Source organism: Hyalella azteca, unplaced genomic scaffold (assembly GCF_000764305.2).
Source record: "Hyalella azteca isolate HAZT.00-mixed unplaced genomic scaffold, Hazt_2.0.2 contig3397, whole genome shotgun sequence".
Lineage (NCBI taxonomy): Eukaryota > Metazoa > Arthropoda > Malacostraca > Amphipoda > Hyalellidae > Hyalella > Hyalella azteca.
The window spans coordinates 232,017-259,420 of record NW_025933647.1 but is presented as its reverse complement, the minus strand read 5'-3'; the positions used below and the strand labels follow the sequence as shown (position 1 = coordinate 259,420).

Here is a 27,404-nt window from a genome sequence, read left to right as displayed (position 1 = left end):
AATCAATTATATTTTTGGGTAAAATAACTCCAGGTTTTGGTGCATTGTAGTAGAACTCTTCTAGTTACACATGCAAATGACAAACTTGAGGAAAGTGTCATAGTTTGCAAATGGGGGGCGCCGCCCCATATAACTTATCATGTAATTTTTACAATATTTTATCAGAAATTTGTCTCCATGAATCTTAGCATTTCAGAGCATCATGCTCCGTGCATATTGCTGTTGTTGACAACCTTCTGTAAGTAACAAAACTTGTGTATGTAAAAGCAGCATGTCTCATCATGATGTCTCTTTTTTCCAACAGATGTAGACCACTAAACCTTATTCTCTCTTGTCAGTATACGTGCGCTCAGTGTAACCTTGTGATTTACTATCATAGTTTTGCCATTTGATTATATGTATGGGTACACTCTCGAATTTATCAGTTGGTGATATGTAAAGGCATTGACACAAAGCCTACAAATAAAAAAAGCTACACTGAAAAAAGATCCTCTTTGCTGGATAACCTGCCTATTTTCTGTTGACCTTTTTTTAATGAGATAGAGTGAATAATTTTCCTTGTGTGCCTTGCATAAATGTTTTGTATAAAATTTTTTTTGTTGCTGCAGAAACATGATGTGAAGGCCTCAGCCAAGCAGCAGCTTGCATTGATCACTCGAGGGCTAGATGAAGTCATGGGAGAAGAGCGGATGCTTGGATTGTTGGAGAAGCGACCCATAAAAATTTACTGGGGCACAGCCACAACTGGCAAGCCTCATGTGGCCTATTTTGTACCCATGACAAAAATTGCAGATTTTTTGTTAGCAGGTTGTGAGGTTGGTATGGTTACATTTTTTGTTAGCAGATTATAGTTGTGTGTTAACATGTTGATTATAGAACAACAAATTGAGCATAATTTGGTTCAAAAATGAATATCCTAAAATTTTGCCAACATTTGATGATGATTTCATTGCATGGTACATTTAAAGAGCTAACATACAGTTTGGGTATTGCAAGAAAACTCACATGTGAGTTATGCCCAGAGTTTAACTTTGCCACTGTTTGTAGGTGGTTGTGTTGCTTGCTGATCTTCATGCATATTTAGACAATATGAAAGCACCATGGGAGCTCATCCAGCATCGCACTCGCTACTACGAGGCTATTATCCGAGCTATGATGAGAGCCATTGGTGTTCCACAGGAAAAGCTACGCTTTGTTCAAGGTGGGAAAGAGATTTGATATCAATTCTTGTTTTCAGTTTGTAATTGGGTAAACCCATCTACTATCATGAGTTGTTCTATCTTATTTACATCTATATTTATTACCGTATACATAAAATTAGGTGTTCATACAATACACAACTCACCGTTAGTTGCAGATTAGCATAACTGCACATACATGTACCGTATTAATAATACCTTATCAATTTTATCTCATTTTATCTTTAATGGGGCTAGAGTAGACGAACATATAGAACAGTATGGTTACATACATGTTCAAGTATTGGACTAGCATTACCTTGTTTTCCAGGTACATCATTTGAACTGTCAGCTACCTACACAACTGACGTTTACCGCTTGTCAGCCATGGTCACGGAACACGACGCCAAAAAAGCTGGAGCTGAGGTTGTGAAGCAAGTGTCTTCCCCTATGCAATCAGGTCTCCTCTATCCCGGTCTCCAGGCTTTAGACGAGCAGTACCTGGGAGTGGATGCTCAGTTCGGCGGTGTTGACCAGCGCAAAATTTTCACATATGCTGAGAAATACTTGCCCAAATTAGGGTATGCTAAAAGGTCTCACCTCATGAATCCAATGGTTCCAGGTCTCACGGGAGGGAAGATGTCAAGCTCTGAAGCTGACTCTAAAATTGACCTGCTAGATTCAAAAGAAGCTGTCGAAAGAAAACTAATGAGCTCGGTTTGTTTACCTTCTGAACCAGATAATGGAGTTATGGCGTTCGTGAATTATGTTGTCTTCCCTATTCTTGATAATCAGAAAAAGCAGCTTGAACTCGGTGATGGGTCCAAGTTCTCATCGTTTGGTGATTTGAAACAGCAGTTTGTTTCTGGAAAGGTTTCTGGAGAAGAGCTGAAGAAAAGTGTAGTTCTATTCCTGAACAATCTTCTGGAATCCATTCGGGCTGAATTTAAACAACCTCATCTGAAAGATTTGACAGACCTTGCTTATCCAGCATCAATCGATCATCCTAAGAACGCCTCACAGTTGCCAGGAGCAACTTCCAAGACTCCAAGCTCTTCTTCTATGAGCAAAGAAACCAAACTAAAAACCGTTTCTCAACAATTATCTGAAATGCCTAGTTTGGATCTCGCTGATCTTTTGGATAAGAAATGCCACGTTCTTTGGGAACTAGATGTCACTGACCGGCCAAGTATCAGCATTCTGGGACACCTAGCAAAAATCCGAGACTTCTTGAGTGTAGGTTGGACCGTGACGATTGCCGTGCATGATATTCAGTCCCACATGGACGGAGGTACTTTACCTTGGGATATTGCTGTGCACCGAGCTAATTTATATATTGAGCTTATCAAGTCTGCGTGTCGAAGCCACGGCATTCCCACTGATGATATCACATTTGTAAGAGGCAGTGATTACCAGCTTGATGAGTCGTATGTTCTCGACCTATACAAGATGTCTGCTATGATCACGTGTCAGGACTCCAATGACGCCACAGCTGATGTGTTGAGAGACCCTTCACTACTGTCTGGTCTCATTTACCCGGATATGGTTACTCTCAATGAAAAGCACCTGAAGGCTGACGTTCATTACATGCCAATAAAATACAAACCGCTCGGCGTTTTTGCGGAGAGACACCTTCACGTCGCAGAAGATGTTAGTAAGATTCACCTTTATGGGCATTCCATGCCGTCTCTCATCTGCAGGGCACCGCTCAATCCCGAAGAGGAATTCATTGAACTTCTGGAACAAGAAGCCGTATTGAAAAAGAAGATTAAATCCGCTTTCTGTGAAGAAGGTAATGTAGAATTGAACCCACTTTTGTCACTGGTTCAGCACATCATAATGCCTATCCTGGGTGAAGGCAGTTTCACAATTTCAAGATCGCTGGAGCATGGAGGAAACTTGAATTTTTCATCCATGGATGAGCTTAAAGAAGCGTTTGCATCCAAGAGCTTGCATCCTGGTGATTTAAAATCGGCGGTGCAAGAATACGTGAAACGGATCACCGATCCAATCAAGAAACAAGCTGAGTCTCCTGCATTCAAGAAACTTCTTAATCTGGCTTACCCCCCTCCTCAAAAGAAAAATAAAGCCCCGGATGGGAAATCTGCCAACAAACCCGACGAGTTTGATCCTTCCCAATTCAACATGCTAGTGGGCAAAATAGTCGACGTGTCCCGACATTCTGATGCAGATTCTCTCTACGTGGAACAAATCGACGTTGGTGAAGAGCAGCCTAGAACAATAGTTAGCGGCCTTGTTAAATATGTCCCCATCGAGGACATGCGCGACAGAATGGTCGTGGTTCTCGCCAACTTAAAACCCCAAGCCATGAGAGGTGTGAAGAGCAGCGGCATGGTTCTGTGCGCTTCAACTAGCGATCCTGCCGCTGTTGAGCCTCTGCTACCTCCGGCAGAAAGTAAGGTCGGGGAAAGAGTCATTGTAGAAGACCACGAAGGAGACGCCTCCCCTGTTCTTAACACCAAGAAAAGTGATGCGCTCGCTAAAATGCTTGAAGGATTCAAGACCAATGCGAGTTTACAAGCCACGTGGAATGACTGTCTTTTTAGAACGTCGGCCGGACCCGTTACTGTCGCGACTCTTAGAAACGCCCCCATCAAATGAGTATTATTGACATATACAGGTATTCGTGAATCATTTAGTGCTGTTTTAATTAAGCAAATTCTTTAAAATATTTGCTAATTTTTAAACTTTGGGCAATTGTTCTTAACCCATTAATCATACATTAAAGAATTATCCGATAGAAGACATCATTACAAATTTCTTTTCATTTATTGTATTCTTTTCAAGATTTTCAGCAGTTCTTGAAATGTTATTTCAAGTGCATGTTTGGTTTGATATTTATGTGTAGTGAGGTTTGCTTTTTGTTTGAGATATGATTTTTCCCCGATTAGTTTCTATTTATTCGATGTGTTAATTCGTGGTTTTGCAAGTGGACTGTTCTTAATTTTATTTGTTAACTTATTTTCATAGTAGTAGATATTGCCATGATACTTGGCACATTCTATTGATTTAAGCGAATTCTCTCCATCAATTTCTTTGCGGCTTGTTTGTCATCTTTCATTTCTTCATGAAACTTTCCTGAGTTAATCCTAACTAGCTGCAACCCAGATCTTTTACTACTCCGGGTTCGAGGGTGTCCGTTTTTTTTATACGAAGTTGTGGTTTATGGCGTTTTGGAATAAACTTTTCTACAGCCTTGTTTTTTTATTCGATTATGATCCCAAATAAATTTTGGAACTTGCAATAAGATATCGTTTGAAGTGAGGTTCACCAGTCCTGAGTTTTCGGTGGTGGAAAAAGTCTGAACCAGCTTCAGTCTTGTATTATAATTACTACTGTTCCAAATTATTATCAGGTAGAAATTTGCAAGCAAAAACGATATCCACTCGCCTAATTATGTGAAATAATCACAGTGTTTACGTATAGCTGTGGAATTGAATCACTCGTATTCCCAGGTTTCAGCTTATTACTCTCATTTTTCATCATTAATTAATTATTCAATTATTCCCATTGCAGTCGAGTTTTTCCATGCTTACGCTTGCTTGTCATCAGGTGGGCTGAAGTATTTGCGCTGTAAGCCGAATTGATCACCTCACCACGGAGCTTGCGGTGCCTGCCTCGGGTATAGATGGGTAAAGTTGTCACGTAGGCAGGATACCTTATCCTTCCTTACCAGCTTACCGAGTCGGGCGAGTAGAAATGACATTGCCTGAATTTTTGTATCATTCAGTTTTAAAGATGACATCCGAGTGATCTGACAAATGACGGCCCCCTATTGTCAATGCATTCAGTTAGTCCATTTTTGAAGTTCTGTTCAACTCGCAGGAGCATATTGACGGGTATGTTGGCGATGGCTTGGCGTATCATATGTTATTCTTCAAAAGAGGTAGGGTCCTTTGACAGTCATTGTAAAAAATTGATTTAAGAAACCCCCATATAAAAAAAAATCACGGAGTCAAATCGAGGGATCGGACCGGCCGAAAGATCTCACCTCTCTGCAAAATGTTGTCTCAGAAGATCCATTGAATATCACGTTGTGTGGGCCGTGGCTCCATCCTGATGGAACCAGACATCCCCGACACTTCCACGTGCCCTAAATGTGTTCCTTACGTAAAAATCGATCAGGGACGCAGTCTGAAGGACGAATACGGAACCGAGTACGGAATGCTCGTTTAGTAGCGATGATGGAACGGCCACTGTTAAAGTGCGCCTCGACAGCTAACGCACACTGCTCGCTTGTCCAATGCATAGTTGCAACTGACTAGGAGGGGCACAAACCGTTATGACCTTTCATATGAAATACTCCCCGCCTTTTTCCTACAACATATGGCTGCTTGGCACGAAACAACAAACAGGAAGTGTCCGTGAATCACCCTGTATTAATCATTTCCCTTTTCTCTATTACTGGCTATGAATATATTTTCCTTTTATTTTGCTGTTCATATATCCCGTTTCAATTTTGGACTGTTCAAGTGTTCGTACATCATCTTTCCTGTGGTTGTTAGTACATATTATATCCTACATTACTTTGTATTGCTGCTCATATTGCTCTCTGTTTCTATAGCTAATGACAATTCCTTTCATGTACCACTTTTCCCTTTCTATTTCTGTTCACGTGCAGCCCCATTCTATAGCGGTTTATTAATACAATCTTCTTGCTCCAGCTTTTCATTCACCATTTACTTTTCATGGCTGTTAATTTTCCATTCATACTTTGTGTATGTTGACCTACCCTCTCTCCGTCTATCTTAAATCCTAACTCCGCTCTTTCATGAGCTTCATGACGCTCGATCTTCATGACGCAGCTCATACGTCATTATCTCCATGACGCCCCAGTGGTCTCAGTTCAGAGTACCAGGATTGGAGTAGAGAGGTACGGGTGCGATCCCAACTCACTGCACCAGTTTCTGGTCAGAATCGGCGAGGAGGCCGGGCGGTTAATTGAGCACAGCAGAGTTGGAGCCGTGAGTTGGGAGTTCGAGACGCAACAAGCTGTGAATGTTCTGCTATGTTAAGAATCGGCGACAAGCCTACGGCCTAAAAAAACGCTGAAACCGCTATTATTTTGAGCTTCATGAACGTGACACTAACACAGTAGCCTTGATTATGCGACAGCCAACTACGACACTATAGCAAAGTAAAAGTAAATTTCGACTGGTGCAACTAAAAAGGTTAGTTCTTTATGCTTACATAATTGTTATCGAATAGTAAATCATCATGTTGAAGTTTTTGGCAGAGGCAACACGTTTTGGCAGTCACATCGCCTCCAATCTAGGAAGTAGGAACCTGAATCATTAATTATGAATCGTAGCAACAGTCAAACGATGCTATCTGTAGCTTCTAAGAGGTTCAGTCTTGAATCCTCATACCATATGCAGGTGTTTGGAGCATCTCGGGACGGCCATTTAAAAAATTTTGGATCGTGTTAGCTCTGTAATCTTGGCCGCTTATCTTATCTTGCGCATATCGCCGGTGACTCAGCTACCAGCTGTTGGTTTACGTGCTAACAAAATGCAGTCAGTCTACGGAATTTGAGACAAAGTTGCTTGCGAATCGACTATGAGATGTTAATGAATCGATTCTCCGAATTAGTGGAATTAAAGATTTCCCGTTTATTAGTAGTTCACAGATTTTCAATCTAACTATTTCGCCAAGTTCACATCATGAATGCGGTTCGTTTGGAATACCTTGGAATTCAAACTCCTCTCATTGTCAAGCCCAAATATCTCTCATGTCAGCTGTTTGTTGAGGAAATCCTTACATTCTATGTCTAAAATTACTCTGAAACAAATTTTGAAGAAGAAATTAGTCAACTAGAGGCTTGCCTCTGATTTGAGCGCTGAACGATGAAGGTTGCGAGTTGAGTTGATCAAGTGAAAGAAATATGCTACTTTCGTTTCTAATTTATTTCCATAGATGTTTTCAATAATTTAGATTGCTCTGATTCAGCGGTTCAAGACCAACTATGGCATTGAATGTTCTTCAAAGGCTAATAGTCCGAAGCTTAACGTTTACGTTTATTAAACACGAAAATTAATATTCATAGGCTTATTTAGTAAATTTTTGTCGAGTGTGTTCGAATTAATTCGGCAAAGTTTACGATGTTGTAGAAAATGAACTATTTTCTACAACATCGTAACTAGATAACAACTAGAAAATGAACTATTTTCTAGTTGGTATGCAACAATTACTCGGTATGATTAGGTGGATTTCGAGAGAACGGAATTTTTTTCTGTGATTTTGCACTAGCTTCCCCATAGTTTATTTATTGTTAACCAAAAATGTAAATGAAGCATGTGAGTGGTTTACGGACGCCACTGAGATGGGTTTTGCTATTTGCTAATTATGCTCGTGCTCATTGCTCACTGCTCAGTGTTTCCTTGGAGGTGATGAAGTGTGGACGTGGCCGCGCGTCTGCCAGTGAAGTGTGTGACCTCGCACACTGATAGCGCCCGTGTCTCAATGACAATACGCGAATTGCTTCAAGGGGCCACTGAGAGAATTTTTAGACATTAGTGGAGTTCTTGTGTTACGATTAATTCTCAAGAGAGTGCATGATCTTTTATTCAAGTAATTAATTTCCATATTCGCCATTTTATAACAACGGTAAAAAGTTTGTCGATAAAGTCGATCGAATTCGCTTTTTGATAGCAATGATGCCTCATTTGATGTTAAAAAATTGATTAATGGTTTATCAGTTAGCTTTATAGCGATAAAAATCAATACAAACAATCATCACTTATTCTAAGTGATATTTGATTTACTTAACTTAGTTTCCGAATCAAGCTACAGTGCACTGGGACTAAGAACTTAATTAAAACTGTCACTAAACTCATTGTATTTTTAAGAATATGTTGTTGAGGGACGAAGCTTTGCCTTGCAGCATCTATACTATACCGTTGCAGCTCAAACTTTGTCTGTTCAATATACTCAGGCGAGACAACATGAACTGCGTCCCTGACTGTGACAGAAAACCATTCTGGTTGGAATGTTTTATTTCACGCTCGAATACATGTATTGCGTTGTTACTTAATGCTGTAGTTTTTTCTATCATTTCGCATTGTTCAGGGTTGATAATAATGATTTTGAACAATCACGGTTCTGATGTTTTAGAGGAGCATGGTTACCATGGTAACTGCTGCGTCTGTAGCTCATTTACGAATAAGATCGCAGAAAAGACTGACGCTAGTTCATGCGCGCTGTTCACTTCTCTCGAGCGCCCACAGATGTATTCGTTCCTGGGTAAGATGTACAAATGCAAAGAAACTCATAAATGCAGATTAAAAATCTGACGTCAATATTTCAGATTGGCTCACTACTTTCTTTAGGGACCTAGTTCCTGAGCCCCACACCACAGAGCTCGCCGGTCTAAATTGTGCGTTCGAGTTGTTATGAAGGCAGGACTTATTACATATATCTTCTCGGCGGTTAAAGTCTCTTGTGAGCGACATCTTGTACGAGTATCTTCACTTGTCCCTCCTTGTCAGTTCGCCTAATTGAGATGCTAACGCTGCTCCTTTCTTGCCGGTTTCAGCGGTCCGGCCATTTGAGACATTTCGTCTCGTGTGGGTAATAAACAATTTTATATCTGAGAAATTGACAATAATTGAGACCAACCACCTCGTCGATGTTCATGCTTGACTTCCAGTGCAAGAAAGCTTATTATCGCATAACCGCGACTTAATCATGTGGCCATTGATTCCCAATTTTCTTCGCGAAAGGTAACAAACATTAGAACGTGAAATTATTATTTTTCATTGTTTTCAACTTCCTGATGAGCCCTGGAAATATCTTAAAGTAAAATCATAATCATAGGTTTCTTAATTATGTTTAAAAAATATTTCAAGCCGTCAAATATCTCATCGGGTATCGGAAAACTCGAATGCGACTTCATACCCGAGCGAATCATGAACGCGATATCAGATCGGTAAATGCTACATCACCATCAACCGATCCGTGAATGCAATATAAGAACGTTGAATTTGACATTACTCCCGAGTGACTCATGATCGAGTTATTGGAACGTTCAATGCTACATCTCACCCAAGCGTTGTGTGAACCCAAGTTCAGGCAAGCTCAGGAATTCCGTTTCTGTAATGCATGACGGTCTGGGGTGCCTTGTGTTGGGCAGAGGGCATCAATGAAAGCTAAGGCATCACGCACTAGCATCACTGTCATTGTCGGCCATGCATTGGAACCATGTTATTTTTTTGGGATAATTTATTGTATATGATTTGGTTTTCAATTGATGTCCCACGATAGTCATGAGCAATATTCATGTTCAAAAACAAATACCGGTTATTCCATTTTCGTATACTAAAATATTCAATGATCATGAAGTATTCAATGAAATCTAGTAACTGCCTTCTTAATCTAGTAACTGCATTAACATTAATTAAATAGCAATTAAATTGTTGCTAATGCCAAATAACGCCAATTAATGGTGAAAATTGTGAATATGTTTAAGAACAAAAGTAAATAGAAGAAAAATGATCGATGGATGGGGAGAAAAATGATTTTCGAAGTTCCTTCTGATTTGCCAGGTTGTCGCTACAGCTGGTGACTTGTAACCCAGATCATCGTTGGGAAGCTACAGTCGCACCAGAGTTAGACGTACCTCGGTCAAGTTGAAGGACGTCGTCTGTTTTATAGTCAGAAATTAAATGACTGCAATTATAACCGCTGCCAGTTTATGGCTCCGGTTACTCCTGAGCAATCGAAGCGGCATCTGAGGCGCGCACGGCGCCATGATGAGGCGCTGCTTGGAGTCCCTGCTTGGCGCCGCGGCGTAACTGCGGAATAGAATCACAATCTGGCCTGGCGCCAGACCAACTGCACCGTCCCGTGCACGGCGTGTGACTGGCCACACTTCATCCCTGCACCGTCCCGTGCACGGCGTGTGACTGGCCACACGTCAGCGCTGCACTGTCTCGTACACTGCACGGCCACTCGAAGACGTCGTTGCTAAGTCCACATCAAGACTAGAATATATAACTTTGTAAGTAATATTTCTCTGCAGAAATATGTAAACCTAAAAGTTAGTCGCATCACGGCATGGATGCAAAATTTCCCTGTGGCTAATAGATGCAAATCACCATTGGTACTTGTCTCAATTGATCTTTACGGATAGATTCAGATTAAGTTTTTTTCTAATTGACAAGTGCGTCAACGGTACTCGTAGATCTGGGTCTTTTGTCTGCATTATGATCGAAGCTAAGCTGCTCCTATGTATGAGCAAATATTGGTTGCCTAAATCTGGTGCCTAATTTTCGTGTGTCTATCTCGTTCCAAGTCAATGTAAGCGAGGAAACTGTCATCGTTTTTAACCTTAAAGTTACTCACATTCCACTTCTACTGAATTTGTCACTCACATTCTAAAACAGCACGCTCTCATTGTGCATTGTGATCCCATAGTTAATATTTCAATCATCTCGTTTGAATATGAATCGCAGCGCTCCAAGTTTTATCTCAGACCTTTATATTTAATCACTACACCAATGCCTGGCTTCAATTGCAAGAGGCCAACTTTCATTCCATTTACTTATATTTCAATCGTAATTGTTTAATTCATATTTAGTTTTATTTAAATACAAAGATATTTATCCTATGTGATGCAGTTTTCGCTATTTTTTTAGTCAAAAGGGACTTTAATAAACATTTTTGTCCTCATCCATCAATCATTTTTGCTTTGTTTATACCTATGCCTTTTTTTTAATATTTTCACATTTTCAAGAGAATTTCTAGTAGATCTTTAACATTACTTGCGATGTAATTCTTACCCTAACTTATTATTACTCGTACACCCTGAGCCTGCTGCTGAACCTGTCTCGTATTCCATATTTTAATTCCTGAGAGGTTTTTGTATTTTTTTTTATAACCCTGTACTTTATTTTCTAGTATTACCCCCAACTCAGCCTTGCAATTAAGGGGTCAGTAAATAGCCTAAGTTAGGCGAAACAGACACCATGAACTCATACCGGCGAGCCATGGCTAAAAAAAGAAGCCGAGAAAAAGGAGAAGAAACGATCAAGATTTATGGATCTGTTGCAAGGAACAAGTCTGGCTCATGGCGGCGGGTTGTGCGCTGAGCTTTTCAGCGCTCCCCGTGGCACTGGTCGCGAAAAAACGGGCAAACATTAATGGTATTTCAAATTTTAATGATGCATTTCTTTGCCCGAAAATGCTGGCCGCTGTTTTGGTCGCATTAGAGTTAAAAGCAAGTAAGGTCGAGTGAATATGGGTTGGTAAAGCTTTACAGTTAATGCACAGATTCTTGCAAGCTGTTTCTGAAACTTAATGACGCTATTATAGGGTCAACTTTCTTAATTCGCCGATGACTTGGCTTGCGACCGAATATTACCAGAAGAAAATAGCCAAAGTGGCTACCTCGCGCATGAATAAAAAGTAAAAAATAATTTTGAACGAGGCGGTCTCTTCTGCTATGAAATTCAATATTTCAATTCTTCTTCTACGAAATTCAATCTTCTACGAAATTCAAATTTCAATAATCATTTGGCTTGCTCTGCAACCAATATTTCGATAGCTTAGCTCGCTGCAAGGATCTTATGAACGCACTTTCCAATCTCAAGTTCAATGTGTACGGCGTCTGTTGAGACCCGCAGCGCATTTTGTTCAGCGAACTCAGGATTCTTTTTCGCTAACTCAATCCTGTATACAGAATAGCTACGCAGTTTGCTGGAGCTGCTCACGACCTCCAATTGGTATTTAGTGTACAAACGAAATGTAATGAGTACTTCACGATTCCCTCTCGGTGTTCGGGTGTTGGTGTGTGAGCCTGCGCAATCGAGTAGGAGGATTCGTGAGGCTCCAAGCATCACACGCTGGAGAGCAAACTTGAGTTGGCCGTGAGTGCCATGACTTGCAGACATTGCTGGACTGACTGCATGGAAAAGTTCATGCAGATCTACGCATCGACCTCCAATTCGAGAGCTTCAATTCCGCGAAAATGTTCATTTTTTTCCTTCTATGGCAATCTTGATTCTTGGGGGGAACCATAACTTGCTTGAACGATAAATCATTGGCAGCATAAATTCCATAACTTGATGTCCTATTTGTGATAGAAGAATATTTCCCCCTCACTTGTGAGAAGGTGCGTGTAAACAACAAGTAAGAAACCATACAACTGGCGACTGATTGAGCATTTGTTGTTAAGGCAAGCTAATTGAAGAAATATTCTTCAAAGGTGATTAATAGATCAATGAAAACAGAATTATGAGCGTTAAAACGTTCGAGACAATTCTCCTTGTAAAAAATTGAAATCTAGAAATTTCTTCTTCCGGCTTTTCCTTCAAGAAATCTCAACGATATTGTGCACTTACTAGTACCTCACCGAACTTTTTTAACGCTGATGTACCAAAATATTTTCCGTTCAAAGTCCATCACCTCATCTTCCCGCCCCACCGATCAGGCCTTGCGGCTTTCGTTCCCAACAAAACAAGGACAGCGAACGACCGCATTAAGTAAACGTCGCGACGCCAGGCATCGTGCTCCAGCAAAAGAGAGGCAAGATTACCCGAGGTCCATTAAAGAAACCATGCGTTCTTTTTTACGAAGAACGCGCGTGAAACTAAGGCCACGACGCTTTGAACAGTGTGTGTTTAACCCACTATCTTCGGAGTAGTTAATTTTTCTGTTTCCCGCAATCTGCCAGGATATTTTGAAAATTAGTATTGTTGCTGTTTTCGTAAAAAACTGCTTGAAAATTCACAAGTTGTGCCAATGTTCAGATACATAAAACTATGATTTTTCTAGCTTGCAGCTTATAGGTTATATTATATATTTGGAATAAAATCTCAAAAAATGGCCTCGATGCTTGCGTCAACGACAGATAAGAATTTGTTTTATAATTTCCACACTTGCCGGAAAGTCGCTCGCGTGTCAGCAGCTGAAGACTGACTACAATGTGAACTAAATTTAATTCTACATGAAGTATCCTATTGCGTTTATGATGCTCAGTCCTAGCTCACCATAATATATAATTGTTGACCTGAGTCACGCTCTGCAAATATGTTTATATATAATATGTAGTCACGCTCTGCAAATATGTTTATATATAATATGTAAGCTCTGCAAATATGTTTAACTTTCATGCACACGCACGGGAAATTTCAAACGCGCTTGCATTCACTCAAACATGTTTGTGCTGAGTTCACTGCATGTACGTATGCCACCTGTACATCGATTCGAAGCTCACATACATGCACGCGTAAACACTTACACGCAGAACAGTTTGTTGTAGCGGGCCCACTAGTAAGTGGTATAAGAGAACAAGAGGTGGCGCAGAGTGGACAGTCATGCATGTATGCGGGAGACATACTCAGACATATGCGGACATGTGTGATATCAACAGACTTCTTGAATGCTGTCCACTATACAGGCCAAGGACGGAAATCGAAGCTTCTATTCAGCTGTTCATTCAAGCTTACAGGGTGCGAGTAACTGTACGCAATTATAGGGCTATAGTGCTTTACTTTCGTAAATGATAAAGCTTTATTTTATATATTACTGTGAAAAAACCTCTATTTATAGAGCAAAATTTAAGTAAAATGATTCAAGTTTGGTTGAATTTTCCTTTGGTTTAAATTTCAAAAGTATCCTAACCACAGCATTTGACCTTTACCAAGTTTTTTTTCACTTGCGCTATATAGTGCTACTCAAATGTCGAATTGTTTATGTTAAAGTAATTAAATGAGGTAGTGTGTTTAGTGTATCAAAAAATAAATAATAACTAATCACGTTGACTACGTATTGGTACATATGCGTACCACGAAATGTATTTCTCCAGGAGGTAGTGGTACATAATTCAGATTGCCTAAAATCGGCCAAATCCAAAAACAAAAAAGGCCAAAAAAGGCCGATAATTCAATGTATACTAGTTTATTTGTAGGTTCCGCTATAAAAATTCCATTTATTTTCTTTTTTCAGTACTTAAAATCTAATTAGGAAGTACCTCTATCACAAATTTTAGCCGGCCAACGCAATTGAGAAAAACTAAATCACGGAATTAGTCCGGAAAAAATGACCGTCTAGCAACTCTGCTTAAAAAAAGTACAAAAAAATGAAATAATAGTACAAGATGAAGCAATCGCAGTCAACGTGTTAAGTAACACTGGAATAGCACTAAAAACTCTCATCTATATAAAATAGTGAATATCATAACCGAACTTTCTCACAAAAATCATATATGTGTGGAACAAATTTCATTATATTATCATAAGCGATACCGACCTCTCTCTCACAATTTAACTCTCAATAAACTTGTTCAATATGTCCAGTAAGCACCGGCTATTGCCTGTTCACCGGCCGTTACTTGAATTATTTGAAACAACAATAAAAAAAGGGCTCGGAATTTGCTTATCGAGATGCTGCTGCGTAGATCTCTGGCAGAGCGACGCCCGATCTGGAGCCCTGGGCGCTCCGAACTCAACCGAGGGCGAGTCTAGCGTTCTTTAAGTCCATTCAATTATTCAGCCTAAAGAACGTGATCCTATGGATCTTAAATCATTTATTCATCTCGGAACGTGGTCCTATGGATCTTAAATCATTAATTCATCTCGTTTAAATGAGGTCATAATTCACTCAGTTGAAGTCAGCGGTAAAGGTGCCAGATTTTTTTCTTCTCTCCCATATGTCGTAAATTAATCCGGTCTGACGTTAAGGGGGCCAAAAAATTTTTTTTTTTTGGTTCTTTGGTGGAAGGATTTATTTTTATGGTACTTTCCGTGTAAGGATATATTTTTTATGGTTCTTTTCGTGTAAGGATTTATTCTGCTGAAAGCGTTCTTTCTCAATGATATAATATTCTCACTGCTCTATGTGCTGCATTAATGATCGAATTCCAATCAATGAAAATTTGATTATTGTATACTATTCTTTTATTGGGATACAATTATTTTTCGTATAAGCTTACCGAAATCCGTTGAAACATGCGATGGCCTGCCACGTGTATTCGCCCGTTGATTGTTAATTTTGAAGGCAGGGAGGACAAACAGGATCTAATTGCGCACATGGCCTTATTGGGCGCGAGCTCTGTTGACCGGAGCTGCTACCAGCGGCCTGGGTCGTGCGTTAACATAACTTTTTTCTTGCCGTACTTTCTCTTGTTTATTTCGTTGAGAGACGCACTGTCTGTGACGACGCTACTCAGTGGTATTCATGCTAGAGTTCATAGGGTCCTTGACTCCTGAAATAATGAATAAATTCTCGGTTAATGATTGACTGAAAAAAAAAACAGAGAGATTCGGTTTTGTTAGTCTGCGGGTTCAATCGATGGAATTCTTGCCTGCGTCAGGTCGAGCCAGCGCTGCTGTAGCAACGACTATAATATTCATTGACTAATCTGGCCCTGACTGGCCTACTTATTTTGCACGTGAGATGCTGACAATAATTAATATTTCGTCAGAAAATTTTTGCCAGAGCAAGTAAAGAGTTTACAGCTCGCTACTTGTACATTTTGATGAGCCTAAGCCCGCGATTCGTAATTGCTTGCGATCCTTTCATCAGGTTAAATATCTATTTTTGCCTTTAAATTGCTATTTGGTTACAGTAAAGTTGTAGACGGAAAGAGAAATGTCTCGAATATATATGTATACACAAGTCTTAGCTCTTCAGACTTGAGGTGGTGAGATATCAAATTACGATACAACATTACGGTACCATCAACTGTTGTGCTGTGTTGGATAAAAATAAAGCGGACAAGCCCAGATTATTGCAACGCTCTTTGATTTGCATAAGCGCTCTTTGTTCGCTCCGCAGGTTGTCACGACCGCTAGAGCGTCAATGATATTTGATTCGCCGCTTTGATTGAGTCTCTGCGCTGACATTTTCATTATAGGAAACTATATTTCTTCTGAGAAAATTATCATGAGTAAGTATTATTTAAATGGCATTCAAATTCCATTATTCAACTTGCACAGTGCACACATCTATTGACCAGTATAAATAGTTTTAGTTGTATTGTGTCATTATGGTTCACACGCAATCGTCGGTAAAATGCAATATTGCGATTTGTTTTTGTAACCAACGACGTCTAAGCTGATTAAATCAGGAACCATATAAAGTTTTCGTCTATTTTTTTGAGCATCCTCTTACTCCTAACATCCTTAATGAGATGAATCTCATATCTCTGGCATTAAATGGAACGCATCGATGAAGGCTCCAATGCAAAGATTATCATAATTAATGGCTCTGGATGCTGCCATTCAGTCGTAATTCTGCCTTATTTGTACTCTGGATTCTTGTAGCGCCTTGCATGAGACTCGTGCGTGCAGCCTCCACAACTCCTGGTACTGTCGTTTACGTTTTTTTCGTGCCTCGGCGTTCCGAACATAACTTCTACCAGGACTTCATGATTGGATTTCAAGTATTTAGCATTTGAATTGTAATCGAGCTAAAGATATAGATACGGTAGTTAGCTTAATTTGGTTGCTCGTGGAGAATGATCCATTAAGTGCCGTAGCCACTCATCCAGTTTGGTCCTGATGCAACTATATATGCTTATCTGTATCGAAAAATGAAACGCCATTTTCTGGGCAGCAGAAACGTGTGATGATTCTATTAGGGTAATAAATAGTAGACTTTAACATTAGAAACCAATCATCCTTCTAAAATGATTTCAACCTCACAAATTTTAGGTATTTTACTTCTCAACCTCCAAATTTTTCCCAGCCATTTACTTGATTGCATAATTTTTTGTATTTTCTTCATCGTTAAAGAAGCCTCGGTAGTTGACTCGCCTGCCCAGGCGTCGCCTGACGCCACGGTGCCGCACGAATGTCGTGCGATGCTCACTATCTGACGCCGCGGTGCCGCACGAACGTCGTGCGATGCTCACTTGTCTGTCCTCTTGCACGCTTTGCAAGAATTTTCGGCACCATAGAAGCAGTCAATGCACGACTGCCAGTTGATGATAGTCATAATTAACATTTATTGATCTGCCATGCTCGTGGTCTTAATAGGGTATTTTACTAACGTAATACGTTAGGTGCGACCGATTAGTGCATGTTTTATGTTACAGACTAAAATATCTAAAGTTAGTTCATCGCATTATTCTATGTATACTAAGGACAAAAAAAAAAATAAAAAGTGTCGATGACAAATTAACGCCGTCTAATTTTTGCCGACAGGTTTTATGTGTTAAGTGGTTCAAAAATAGTATCTGTTTCTAATATACTATAGTGACTCTGTAGGTATTTCTTACCGTTTTTCTTTACATTGAAAAATACTAATAGAACTAGCATGGATTGTTCAATGTAACTTTCTTGCCGCCTAACTGTTGGCAGCTGCAATTTCGAAGTGAAGTTAACTGCTTATAAGTGCCTCAAAGGTTGCAACCCAAGCGAAGCTATGACGAATGTGTATATTCAACATTGACGAAAAGCAAACAATAACTTTCATAAATGCTCTGTGCTTCTCATCCGTTATATCTACGCAATCAAAGAACATTTTAATATTTCATCGAAGTCTGCATAAAGTTTATAATTCCTCCGAAATTGAAAAGCGTAGCTTTTTCATGATCTCCTTGAGTTGAACGATAACGGCACAAAATGAAGAACGGTCACATTTCTAACGGTCTTCACAGGCGTCAGGTACGTGATATTTCAGCAAACATTATCAACTACTCGAATAATATTATTTAAATTGTGATTGACCTAAACTATGATTTATTTCTCCAAAACATATGATGGTTGTCACTAAAACATTATTTTCTGTTTCAGGTATGTTTTTCACGATCTTTTTTGTTATAGTGAAATCACTTGACTCAAGGCTTCGTACTTTGCTTCCGTATGTGTATTTTATTGTCAATAATGTCATTAAATTATCTACTATATAGATATAATGTTATTTTTTAAACAATGAATTGATTCCAAGGTTTGGTTCCCATGGAATTCGATTCATGGCATGGGTAGCGTGTTCAATTCTTCTCCTATATCTCAATTGTGATGATAGCCATATATCCTTCAATATGATTTGCAGTAATTGTATCAACGCTTTCAAAATATGGACTTTTGCTTTGCAATCGCACAATTTATCATCTCAAAATTTTTTACGTTACGCCGTCTGACACTTTCAAATAGTATGATATATTCAAGGATGTGAATCTTTAAATTGTATGAACTTTCAAACATTTATAGGAAAAAAAAATTAATCACTCAACTTGATGAAGAAACCCAGTATCCAGGTATTTTCTTACAACCCAATTTGTCTTCAATGTTTTGAAATGGATAGATCGTCGTTTTTATTTTCTAAAGCTGAGAATATAGCAATAATAAGGGAGGAAAATTTTGTTCAATCTGAAATTTTACAGTTTTAACATGAACCATGCAAAAAAAATTACATGACTTACTGTTTAGTAGTGTTTTGTTTAAAAAATATGTTTTTAAAAGTTATTTTTTCAAATACAATACTGAACGTGTTATGACGTCAAAGATGAAGCATTAGCTATTTGGCGTTTGTATTTAATTATGTACTAATAAACTATCTGTATATGCTACGTGTTGTTTTTGTAAAAGCAAGCTTCAAGAACCTATTTGTCAGAGTGTAAGAGCTTACAGTTTCAAAAGCGTCGTAAGAAGATTAAGAAGCTTATTACTGGAGCTGTCGAAGCCGATACAGTGCTGCGTGAGGATTAGGTTGAGACTCGGCTTAGCGCATCTCGGAAGCTCTCTAAAGTATGCAAAAAGTGCAAGCTTGTCTCGGTCTAAACTTGTGTTGTCAATCAGTTGCAGTGGTCGCTGGCACGTCAAGCGATCAGTTGTTCAAAAAGGTCTTCTCCAGTTATTGACAGTGATGAGCTTAGCTCGCGACACAGACAAGCGAACATCAATCGTAAAACACGAACACTGTAAATATCGTCACGGTCACGATCAGGTCCAGGCGCTTCTCGCCAAAGACGGGACATTAGTTACCGAACGCTCTCAGAAGGAAGATCTAGGAGACGAGGGCAGTATAACTGAGGACAAATCACCATTGCTTCTTGAAAAAAGGCCTATTTATCTTGAAGAGCTGACTACTCGTTATTCTTTTTGTATTAAAGAAGATAATTTATCGCAGGTGGAAAATTGTTTTTCACATAATAACGTACTTCTTGCTTCCGACCTCTCTTACATGAACACCTCCGGCACGGAAGAAAGCTCAATAAGTCAAGCATCGTCGTTTCAATCTCTTTACAGTGCCGTCGATGAAAGTGCATTGCGATTCAAAACTAGAAGTGAAGCCTCGCTGCTATCAGAACAGAATCGGTTTTACAGCATCGAGTCGTTTCATTCTAGAGTATCCGAAAAAGAAGCGAAACTAACTTTGTTTGACCGAACTGGTAGCCACAGAGAAAGCTGCCCTCATATATGAGTTAGGGACAAAATACGCCTCGATTACTGGTTTGACAGTCCGAAAATGAGTACAAATTCAAAGAGCACTCCTGAAAAACTAGATGCAAGTCAGTCTTCAAGGAGGAAGAAGAGTTTGATATCATCGTTTCGGAAGGGAAAGAAAGGAAACCGCAAGTCCAAAAACGGGAACAATGAAAACCCTAGGAGTGAAGATGCCGCCCCCAGCGAAGAATCTCACGAAATGAAATCTGACGAAGAATCTGGAAGTGCCTGGTCTAGCGGGCCAAGCATATCGTCTGAAGCAAAACTTGAAGATGCCACTGGAAGCATCAGCCCAGATGCTGAAGAAGAAGAGCCCGTAAGTATGCTAAGCGGTTTGAACACTATCGTCAATGCTCATTCAGGGGCTAAACGTAAAGTATCTAAATTGAATTCAGTCAAGAATATGATTTCAGGTCCCAAAGAAAAATTTATTCTTAAGCCTAATAAGTCCCCGAAACTTGGATTTTTGTCCAAAAATGACAAAAGCGCTTCAACGTCACGTCGATTAAAGAAAAATGTTTCGGATAGTTGGAGTTGCTCTGAACAATCGTCTCAAGAGTTCGAAATTGACATGGAGGAAGAAGATACGTCATATTCGAGTAATAAACATTCGGGTTCGGATGTAGACCAAAACTCAATTGAAGGAGGCGAAACATCTCTTAGTGCACTTTCACCTCCAGCTGCAGATTCCTACTTCTCCGCAAGCACACCACCGAGCTCGCCCATCTACACACCTCCCGTGTCGCCAATTCCACATCCAAGCCTGGTAGCATCCAGATTGAAGGAATTCGATGCTTATTCACAAACCTCAACCTCGCGTTCAACTACCGATTCTGAACAGTCGGGAATCATGAAAAAGCTAGACGTATCCGCAACTTACATCTCTGCTGACGCCTCTAATTTGTCTGTAAGCTCCAAGCGAGAAAACGTCAAGCTCAGTGTTAGAGAATCTTTCATCCCAACTCTGAAAATTTCGTCTAATCTTCCGTGTTCACCACATAGTGAGCCAAAGTTGAATGTGATTAATGCAACTGCTGACGACAAAATCGTAAAACCTTCCAAGATATCTATGCCTTCCAGCTCGTCAGTTTTACCGAAGAGGAGCCTCACAGCCGACGAGGTAAATGCAATTGCCTCTCGATACTGTTCAGAAAATTTCAAAAGTCCCGTTTCGAAGTCTCCTGTAAATACATCTCCGCCACGACAACCTCGAAAACTGACACTAGAAACATTTGCGCCGTTCATATCGTCTGACTTAGAAGGGCTGCCTGCATACTTTTCCCTGAATTCATCTAACTCGTATAGAAACTCGTCCCCAGAACTAAATAAACCCTCTTCCAAAACTAGTTTACTTAGGAAAATTCCTTCTCCGGAACCACTGAAAACTATATCCAACCCAAAAATAAGCGAAAATGCGACCAATTATTTCTCTGCATTTGGAAAATCCGAAAAAGATCCGAAAGACTCCAAATCCTCAGTTTTTTCCGTTGCAAAACCAAGTAAACTCCCCGTTGTTCAGATCTTAACACGAGGTACACAACCAACGCTTGCTCGGCAATACGAGAGCATGTCATCGTCTCAGACCTCTTCAATGTCAGTTATCGATAACCAACTCAATGAAATAAGCTCGGAGACTCTGAACTACGACGCCGTGGATCCAGATTATTCAATGCCTCAGCATGAATACGTGCGGCAAATCGACTATCAGCCACTTCGAGGCACAGATTCTGTCTCACAAAAGAAGGATATCAAAGCCCCTTCCTCGTTGGGAATTGCTTTCGAGGATATCGATATCAGTCTTAATTCTGCCGACAGCATAAGCAGTTCATCGGTGGGCGGCTTGGTAGATTTGAGAGTATTTTTGGCTAGTAGATTTTTCTCTGGATATGTCGGAAATCTTTCACAGTATGAAAGCAAAAATAAGAGCTCACTCCTTTTCTTAGCTAAGTTGTTCAATAATTTCTTATTTCATTGGTAATCTTTAACAATAGCTCTCCGTAGACCACTAGTGAGTTTATTTTGTTTGATCGCAGGCACTACATAGTTTTATTCCTAGCGTATTGATAGGATTATGAAAATGTTTGCGAGTATTCAGACGTACTCTTACTTACTTACCTATTTTAAAGTAAAGTACGAAAACACTCCACTCTAAAATCTCCCCTGGCATAAATTATTTACATATCAAAGTCTTGTTTTACATCTAAGATGAAGAGACAATTTGTATTGTGGATTTTATTCTTATTTTTCCTTATTTTCACAAGTGACTTCATGAAAACATCTCACTTCCTCTTTAAAATTATCAATGACCGGTCTGGTATCATAGCTGAGCGCCTTAGTGTTACGGAAGCCGTAGAAGCGTAACGCACGCGCGGCTTCCTCTTCACGTGGCCGGTTCACACCTACGAACAACTCAGCAGTCAGCACATGTTTTAGCAATTATTTCAAAGTTAAAATAAATATTCGACACTCGTTGGAATAGTGGTGTCATTAGTTACCTTATAATAATACTCATTGTTTTATGTATTTTTTTTTCGCTTAACATTTCGCTCTTATAGTTGGATAATGTTGTCTGTACGCATGATGTTCACTGTTCAGTGTTAGTGACTGAATGAATTCAAAAGAATCTCCATACATTGGTGTACTTTACATGCATTAATTTGCAGTTGCCAAGAGTTTTTTAGAGAAATATTTAATATTTAGAAGGATTTATAACTCGACTAATCCAAAAGTTTATTTTACACTTTAAACCGACGAAAAACAATTATTTATTAATATCTTTAAAGTGTAACAGGCAGCAGCATAAATTACCTCCATATATAATAAATTCTTACTCGAATGAACTGTATACCTGACGCTGCACATTCTTCAGGCGGGCAGCAGTGGTGACAAAAACGAGCATCTCTTCAAGATTCTGGTGATCGGTGAGCTGGGTACAGGCAAAACCTCGATAATCAAGCGCTACGTTCATCAGTTCTTCAGTCAACATTATCGGGCAACCATCGGGGTGGACTTTGCTCTTAAGGTCGTCAGCTGGGACGCGAACACGGTCATCAGGCTACAGCTCTGGGACATTGCTGGTGAGTCTCGTGGATGGCTAATATGACGCAAGATCGCTTCAAGATATCATAGGCTATTCGCACATGTGATATATCAACAGAGGTTGTAAGCACTTATAATTTATATTGATTTTCTTTCGCTGCGTTATCAAAAATGAGAGCTATTTACGTTATGAATGGAATTTACTCCAAAAAATAGCCACTGTCTGATGCTTTTTATTCATGCCACGCATCCACAATCCTTACTTATACCGCTGCCACACACTGCAACACATACTCAAAAAACACGAAAATGTTGAGATAGTTTCTAAAATAATATTTAAAATAAAATTATTTATTCATTATTATTATTTATTGACTAAAATTTTGTCCAACGTAAAGCTTCAAGAAAAGCATGTAAAAGTCTTCGCTTGATTAAAGACGTGTTGAGCTCCGCATTAGCTTTGTTTTGTTTTCATTGAACAATTACTAAAAATATTACTCAACAGAAAGAATAAAGTTCTTTAATGGGACGACTTAATCTTTAAATATCAACTTTATAACTTTGAATGTCAAACTTATAATTATGGCAATATAGCTGCTTGATTTGAGTACGAGTTCCCACCTTACTATGCACATCTCACACTTTAATTTACATTAATTTACATAATTTTTATAAAACGTTAGTTCAAGTCATGAACGAGTAGCATGGCAATATAAATAATGTATATTATAATTGCAGGTCAAGAGCGTTTCGGCAACATGACGCGTGTGTATTACAAAGAGGCCGTTGGTGCATTCATCGTCTTTGACGTGACGCGTGCGCAGACTTTTGACTGCGTCAGCAAATGGAAGAACGACCTCGATACTAAAGTCACCCTCCCCAACGGCTCTCCTATTCCGACAGTCTTACTGGCAAACAAGGTGAGACATTTTCTTGTGCATTGCTCATGTATCAACAAACATTTTTGTAGTGAATATTTGGTTAAAAAATGTATTTGCGTTCTTTATGCGAAAGAAACTGTAGTAATTTTACCTATTGGAGATTTTATTTCAGTAACCCTGTGAAACACTACAGGGTTTAATAAGTTACCGTGTTGGTTTTATTTTCAAGTATCAAAGACAAAATTTTTACGATATGAGATGATGCACTTTATATATTTAAGAACAATATTGTATCTAAAAATTTACTAATATTTTCAAATATATGGGGAATTTATACCAGTTTTAATACACAAATTAAAAAAGTCAGAACCAAGTTTGAAAACAATAATAGAAGCACCAAAATATTGTAGGCTGTTTTCGTTACAGGCCACGAACAATTGAACACTGATCAAACAGACGTTAGCTAATAAGCCGGACCTTCCTAAAGGTCGGAGAAGCTAGTACATTTGAGGAGCGCGAGACAGATAAGCAATTATGAAAACATAACTCAGATAACTCAGTACTCACAGCAGTGAGTGACACTGAGCACATTTTCTCGTCGACGAAAACTTGAGGTCACGGACGGACGGACAGACGGACGGACAGACAGACAGACGGACATGGCGAGCACAATAGTGCATTTTTTCCATAAATGAGAAAATGCGCTAAAAAGTAACAATAATCGGAGTTTGAAAGAAGTTAACACAGTTGTAAAATAACATTTAAATAAATTAATACTACACTTACTATAATGTTCTCAGTTAATCGCCGGCAGAAACAAATTAACAATGAAAAAAAATCAGATTTTAAAAAAGTTTGATAGATATATAATGCTAGCTAAGAAAATTTATTTATCAGCTATATTTTATAACTCAATTAAATTGCCTGCAAAGTACAAAGTCGTTAACCTATCGAAGCTCAAAATAGGAACTTCGTCGTAAAATCTATCTTTAACCTAATGTACAATTTGTTATGTCTTCTCTACAACAGCAAACAAGTATACTATGTAGTTTTCTGGTCATGTCTGAATGAGGCTACAGTGCAAACGATTCATATTGGCTACAGTGTAAATCATGTGGCTACGGTGCAAGTCATGTGGCTACAGTGCAAGTCATGTGGCTACAGTGCAAGTCATGTGGCTACAGTGCAAGTTATGTGGCTACAGTGCAAATGAATCATATTGATGCTTGATGAACCGTGCAGTGCGACCAGCCTAAGGAAGGCATCGTGAACAGCCCAGCACGGATGGACGAGTACTGCAGAGACAGCGGCTACGCCGGCTGGTTCGAGACCTCGGCCAAAGAGAACATCAACATCGACGAGGCAGCCAAATTCCTAGTGAATCAGGTGAGAAAATATTATTTGAAATTTATTGTTGATAGATTTGATAGATTTCAGTTTGGTGTAGCTTGGTGAAAAAAATGGACCGGAATCTTGAAATACAATTTATCAAGCGGCACACGAATAGATTATTTTCTATTGCCTTGCACTTTGATGCCTATTAGCTTTTTTTCCCCAGATCTTATCCATGGAACAGAACGGTCAGTTGGCAAGTGATTCCTATGATCCTGATAGATTCTCCATCGATTCTCCGGGTCAAGGGAGATCTTCTCCTCCTGAATCCAACTGCAAATGTTGATCTTCCTGCAGCTTAGAATGTCGCTATTTTTCAGGATGCAAATGACATATGTACGAAAGAATGTCATTGGACTTATGAGATAAATTGTTAGCTTTTTGGGACATTCATTGATTTAGTTCAGTTGGAAATTATTCCAGATTCCAGGCTGGGAATCGTGATTTTTATTAGTAGGCTCTTCAAGTCTTCACAGTATAAACGCCGAGAATTTTACCTTGATAAGGTGATTAAAACTACACCGTCCAAAATCCCAAGTGCTTCTGCTGTGTTTTCAGATAGGTTAGCCAAGCGTCGATAGTCGTATCACACACGAAATATCTATATTGTCGGCAGCATAAGTGTTCAACCGCAAGTATTACAGAATTCGCAGGCGAATAGTTCTTCAAAGTCTGTTAACGTTTCATTGCTATAAGCATTCATGCCACGTCCGCCCAATTATCATTCATTTCATTGACCGTGCACCCGAATTTTTTATATTAGTTTGGACGATTTTGTATAAGTATATAGATATGCCACTAAAACAGATGTACTTAAGTTTTTGGTGCGACTGGTGTTGAATGTTTTGATAATTGTGCGTTTTTTGCCTCAAACATGGGACAGTTTAACCAGGCCATTCGTGTAAAGTTGCAACATAGTTCGGCATGACGGATGCCGATACTCAGACTTAGTGTTGTGTGTTCTTCAAACACGCAGTCAGAAAAGCAGTCAATAATCGAAAGTAGTCTGAAATCACGAGCAAATTTGGACATAATAATCCTGTATACAATAACTTGGTGAGAAACGTGCAAGCACTCATTATTCTCAGTCTGGCGAAATCCTATAGATGCACTGCTAGACATAATCTGTCATATGAATTATTTGAATTAAAAAAGTGAAAATTCAAAATCAAATGAAATTCAACTTGAGCGCATGGCTGATCGTACGACGATCATGGCTGATCGTCCATTTCACAATGTCGAACACTCATGAATTCAAAACTGCGTGACGAACATTTTTATTTATGAGCTCGAACTCGAATTATTTTTGGTGCGATTGCAGTCGGGCAATAAAAGCTTGCGATTTTCGGATCCAAATTCATATTTTTTAGTTATAATAGATGAGTTTTAGACATGGATCACGATTAACTCTGAACGCTAATTTCTATAATTTTAGAGTTCGGAAATAAAATGATGTGGCAGTTGTATATATGAACCGGACTAATTCAATGATCAAATGTTCAACACCAATTAGATTGCCTTAGTAAAATCGTTGGAATCGTGCCTTTTCATTATAGTGCAGTAGTATTATAATAAGCTTAGCTCGAAATTTGTCACATGAAGTAGTTTTTCAACATTGAACTAATATATTTGTCGTTGGACGATTAATGCTGAGACCAGTTTTTCTATTCAAAACCAAGTAACATTTAATTCCATCATTTGTTGTTTGATACATATAATTTATTTTTATTATTTTACATCGAATGAATTTCTTTGCTGGTATTTACAATAATTGTTAGTAGCCTTTCTATGAACATTCCCCATAGTACTGCAACTCGCGTTTCCATGGAATTAGATAAAATATTAGATTTGAAATAGTCTAGTAGCGATATCTAACTATCGTCAGTCGTGAAAAGATCTTGTCAAATGACAAGATTTTAGATCTTCTATGAACAAGTCACGAAAAGTTCGAGATTCGGCGACAGGCCACATCAGGCCTACTCTTTAGCGCCGACATCACTATGCTATTGATAACATCTGGCATTCATAAGCCACAAATTTTCACTTGTTTTTAGAGCACATTGAGGATGTGTACACATGAAAATGCATGCTTCTTTGGCTTAAATCCGTCTTGAAACATCAAAATTCATGATAAAAATACCCCGTTTGGGTGTTACTGCAATCAATGCATGCTCAATTTCAACCAATTTTTCATTGAAATGGACGTCCATCGTAGGTAACTCAACCGAAATTATTTTGACAGCTGGTGCTCGACTCTGAAATATTCTATTTGGGTAGTTACTCTGAATAATATGATCGGAACACGGGAGGCAATACCGGTACTTACCTTAAATTGTTGATTGCTCTTATAAGAAATTATTTTATGATGCAAGGAGAATCGTCATGCCTGTGAACCACAATATTTTATCTAATATAATTCGTGCATCTGAATGGAAAATTGCTTTAAGCTGTAGAGCATCTCAATATTTTTCATGTCAAATCGATTGTTACTCTTATTCGTAAGA

At 39.0% G+C, this 27,404-nt stretch overlaps 2 protein-coding genes across 3 annotated transcripts; both read left to right on the top strand.

Moving 5' to 3' along the window:
- Positions 1 to 608: 608 nt before the first annotated feature.
- LOC108679049 (tyrosine--tRNA ligase, cytoplasmic) lies at positions 609 to 4,394 on the top strand (the record flags this gene model as incomplete). Its single annotated transcript, XM_018167560.1, is given in 3 exon segments — positions 609 to 815; positions 1,048 to 1,201; positions 1,510 to 4,394. Coding segments are annotated over 3 exon segments (2,652 nt in total), but the record flags the coding sequence as incomplete, so codon positions are not given.
- A 12,955-nt stretch (positions 4,395 to 17,349) lies between these two features.
- LOC108679047 (ras-related protein Rab-32) lies at positions 17,350 to 26,826 on the top strand. 2 transcript variants are annotated; one of them, XM_018167557.2, is made up of 5 exons: positions 17,350 to 17,806; positions 22,458 to 22,665; positions 23,366 to 23,547; positions 24,751 to 24,894; positions 25,067 to 26,826. In XM_018167557.2, the coding sequence occupies exons 1-5, from the start codon at positions 17,765 to 17,767 to the stop codon at positions 25,184 to 25,186; spliced, it is 696 nt and encodes a 231-aa protein (XP_018023046.1). In that variant the 5' UTR covers positions 17,350 to 17,764; the 3' UTR covers positions 25,187 to 26,826. The 2 variants fall into 2 exon arrangements, with proteins under 2 accessions (XP_018023046.1, XP_018023045.1); XM_018167556.2 differs by lacking the exon at positions 17,350 to 17,806 and adding an exon at positions 18,953 to 19,904.
- Positions 26,827 to 27,404: the final 578 nt, after the last annotated feature.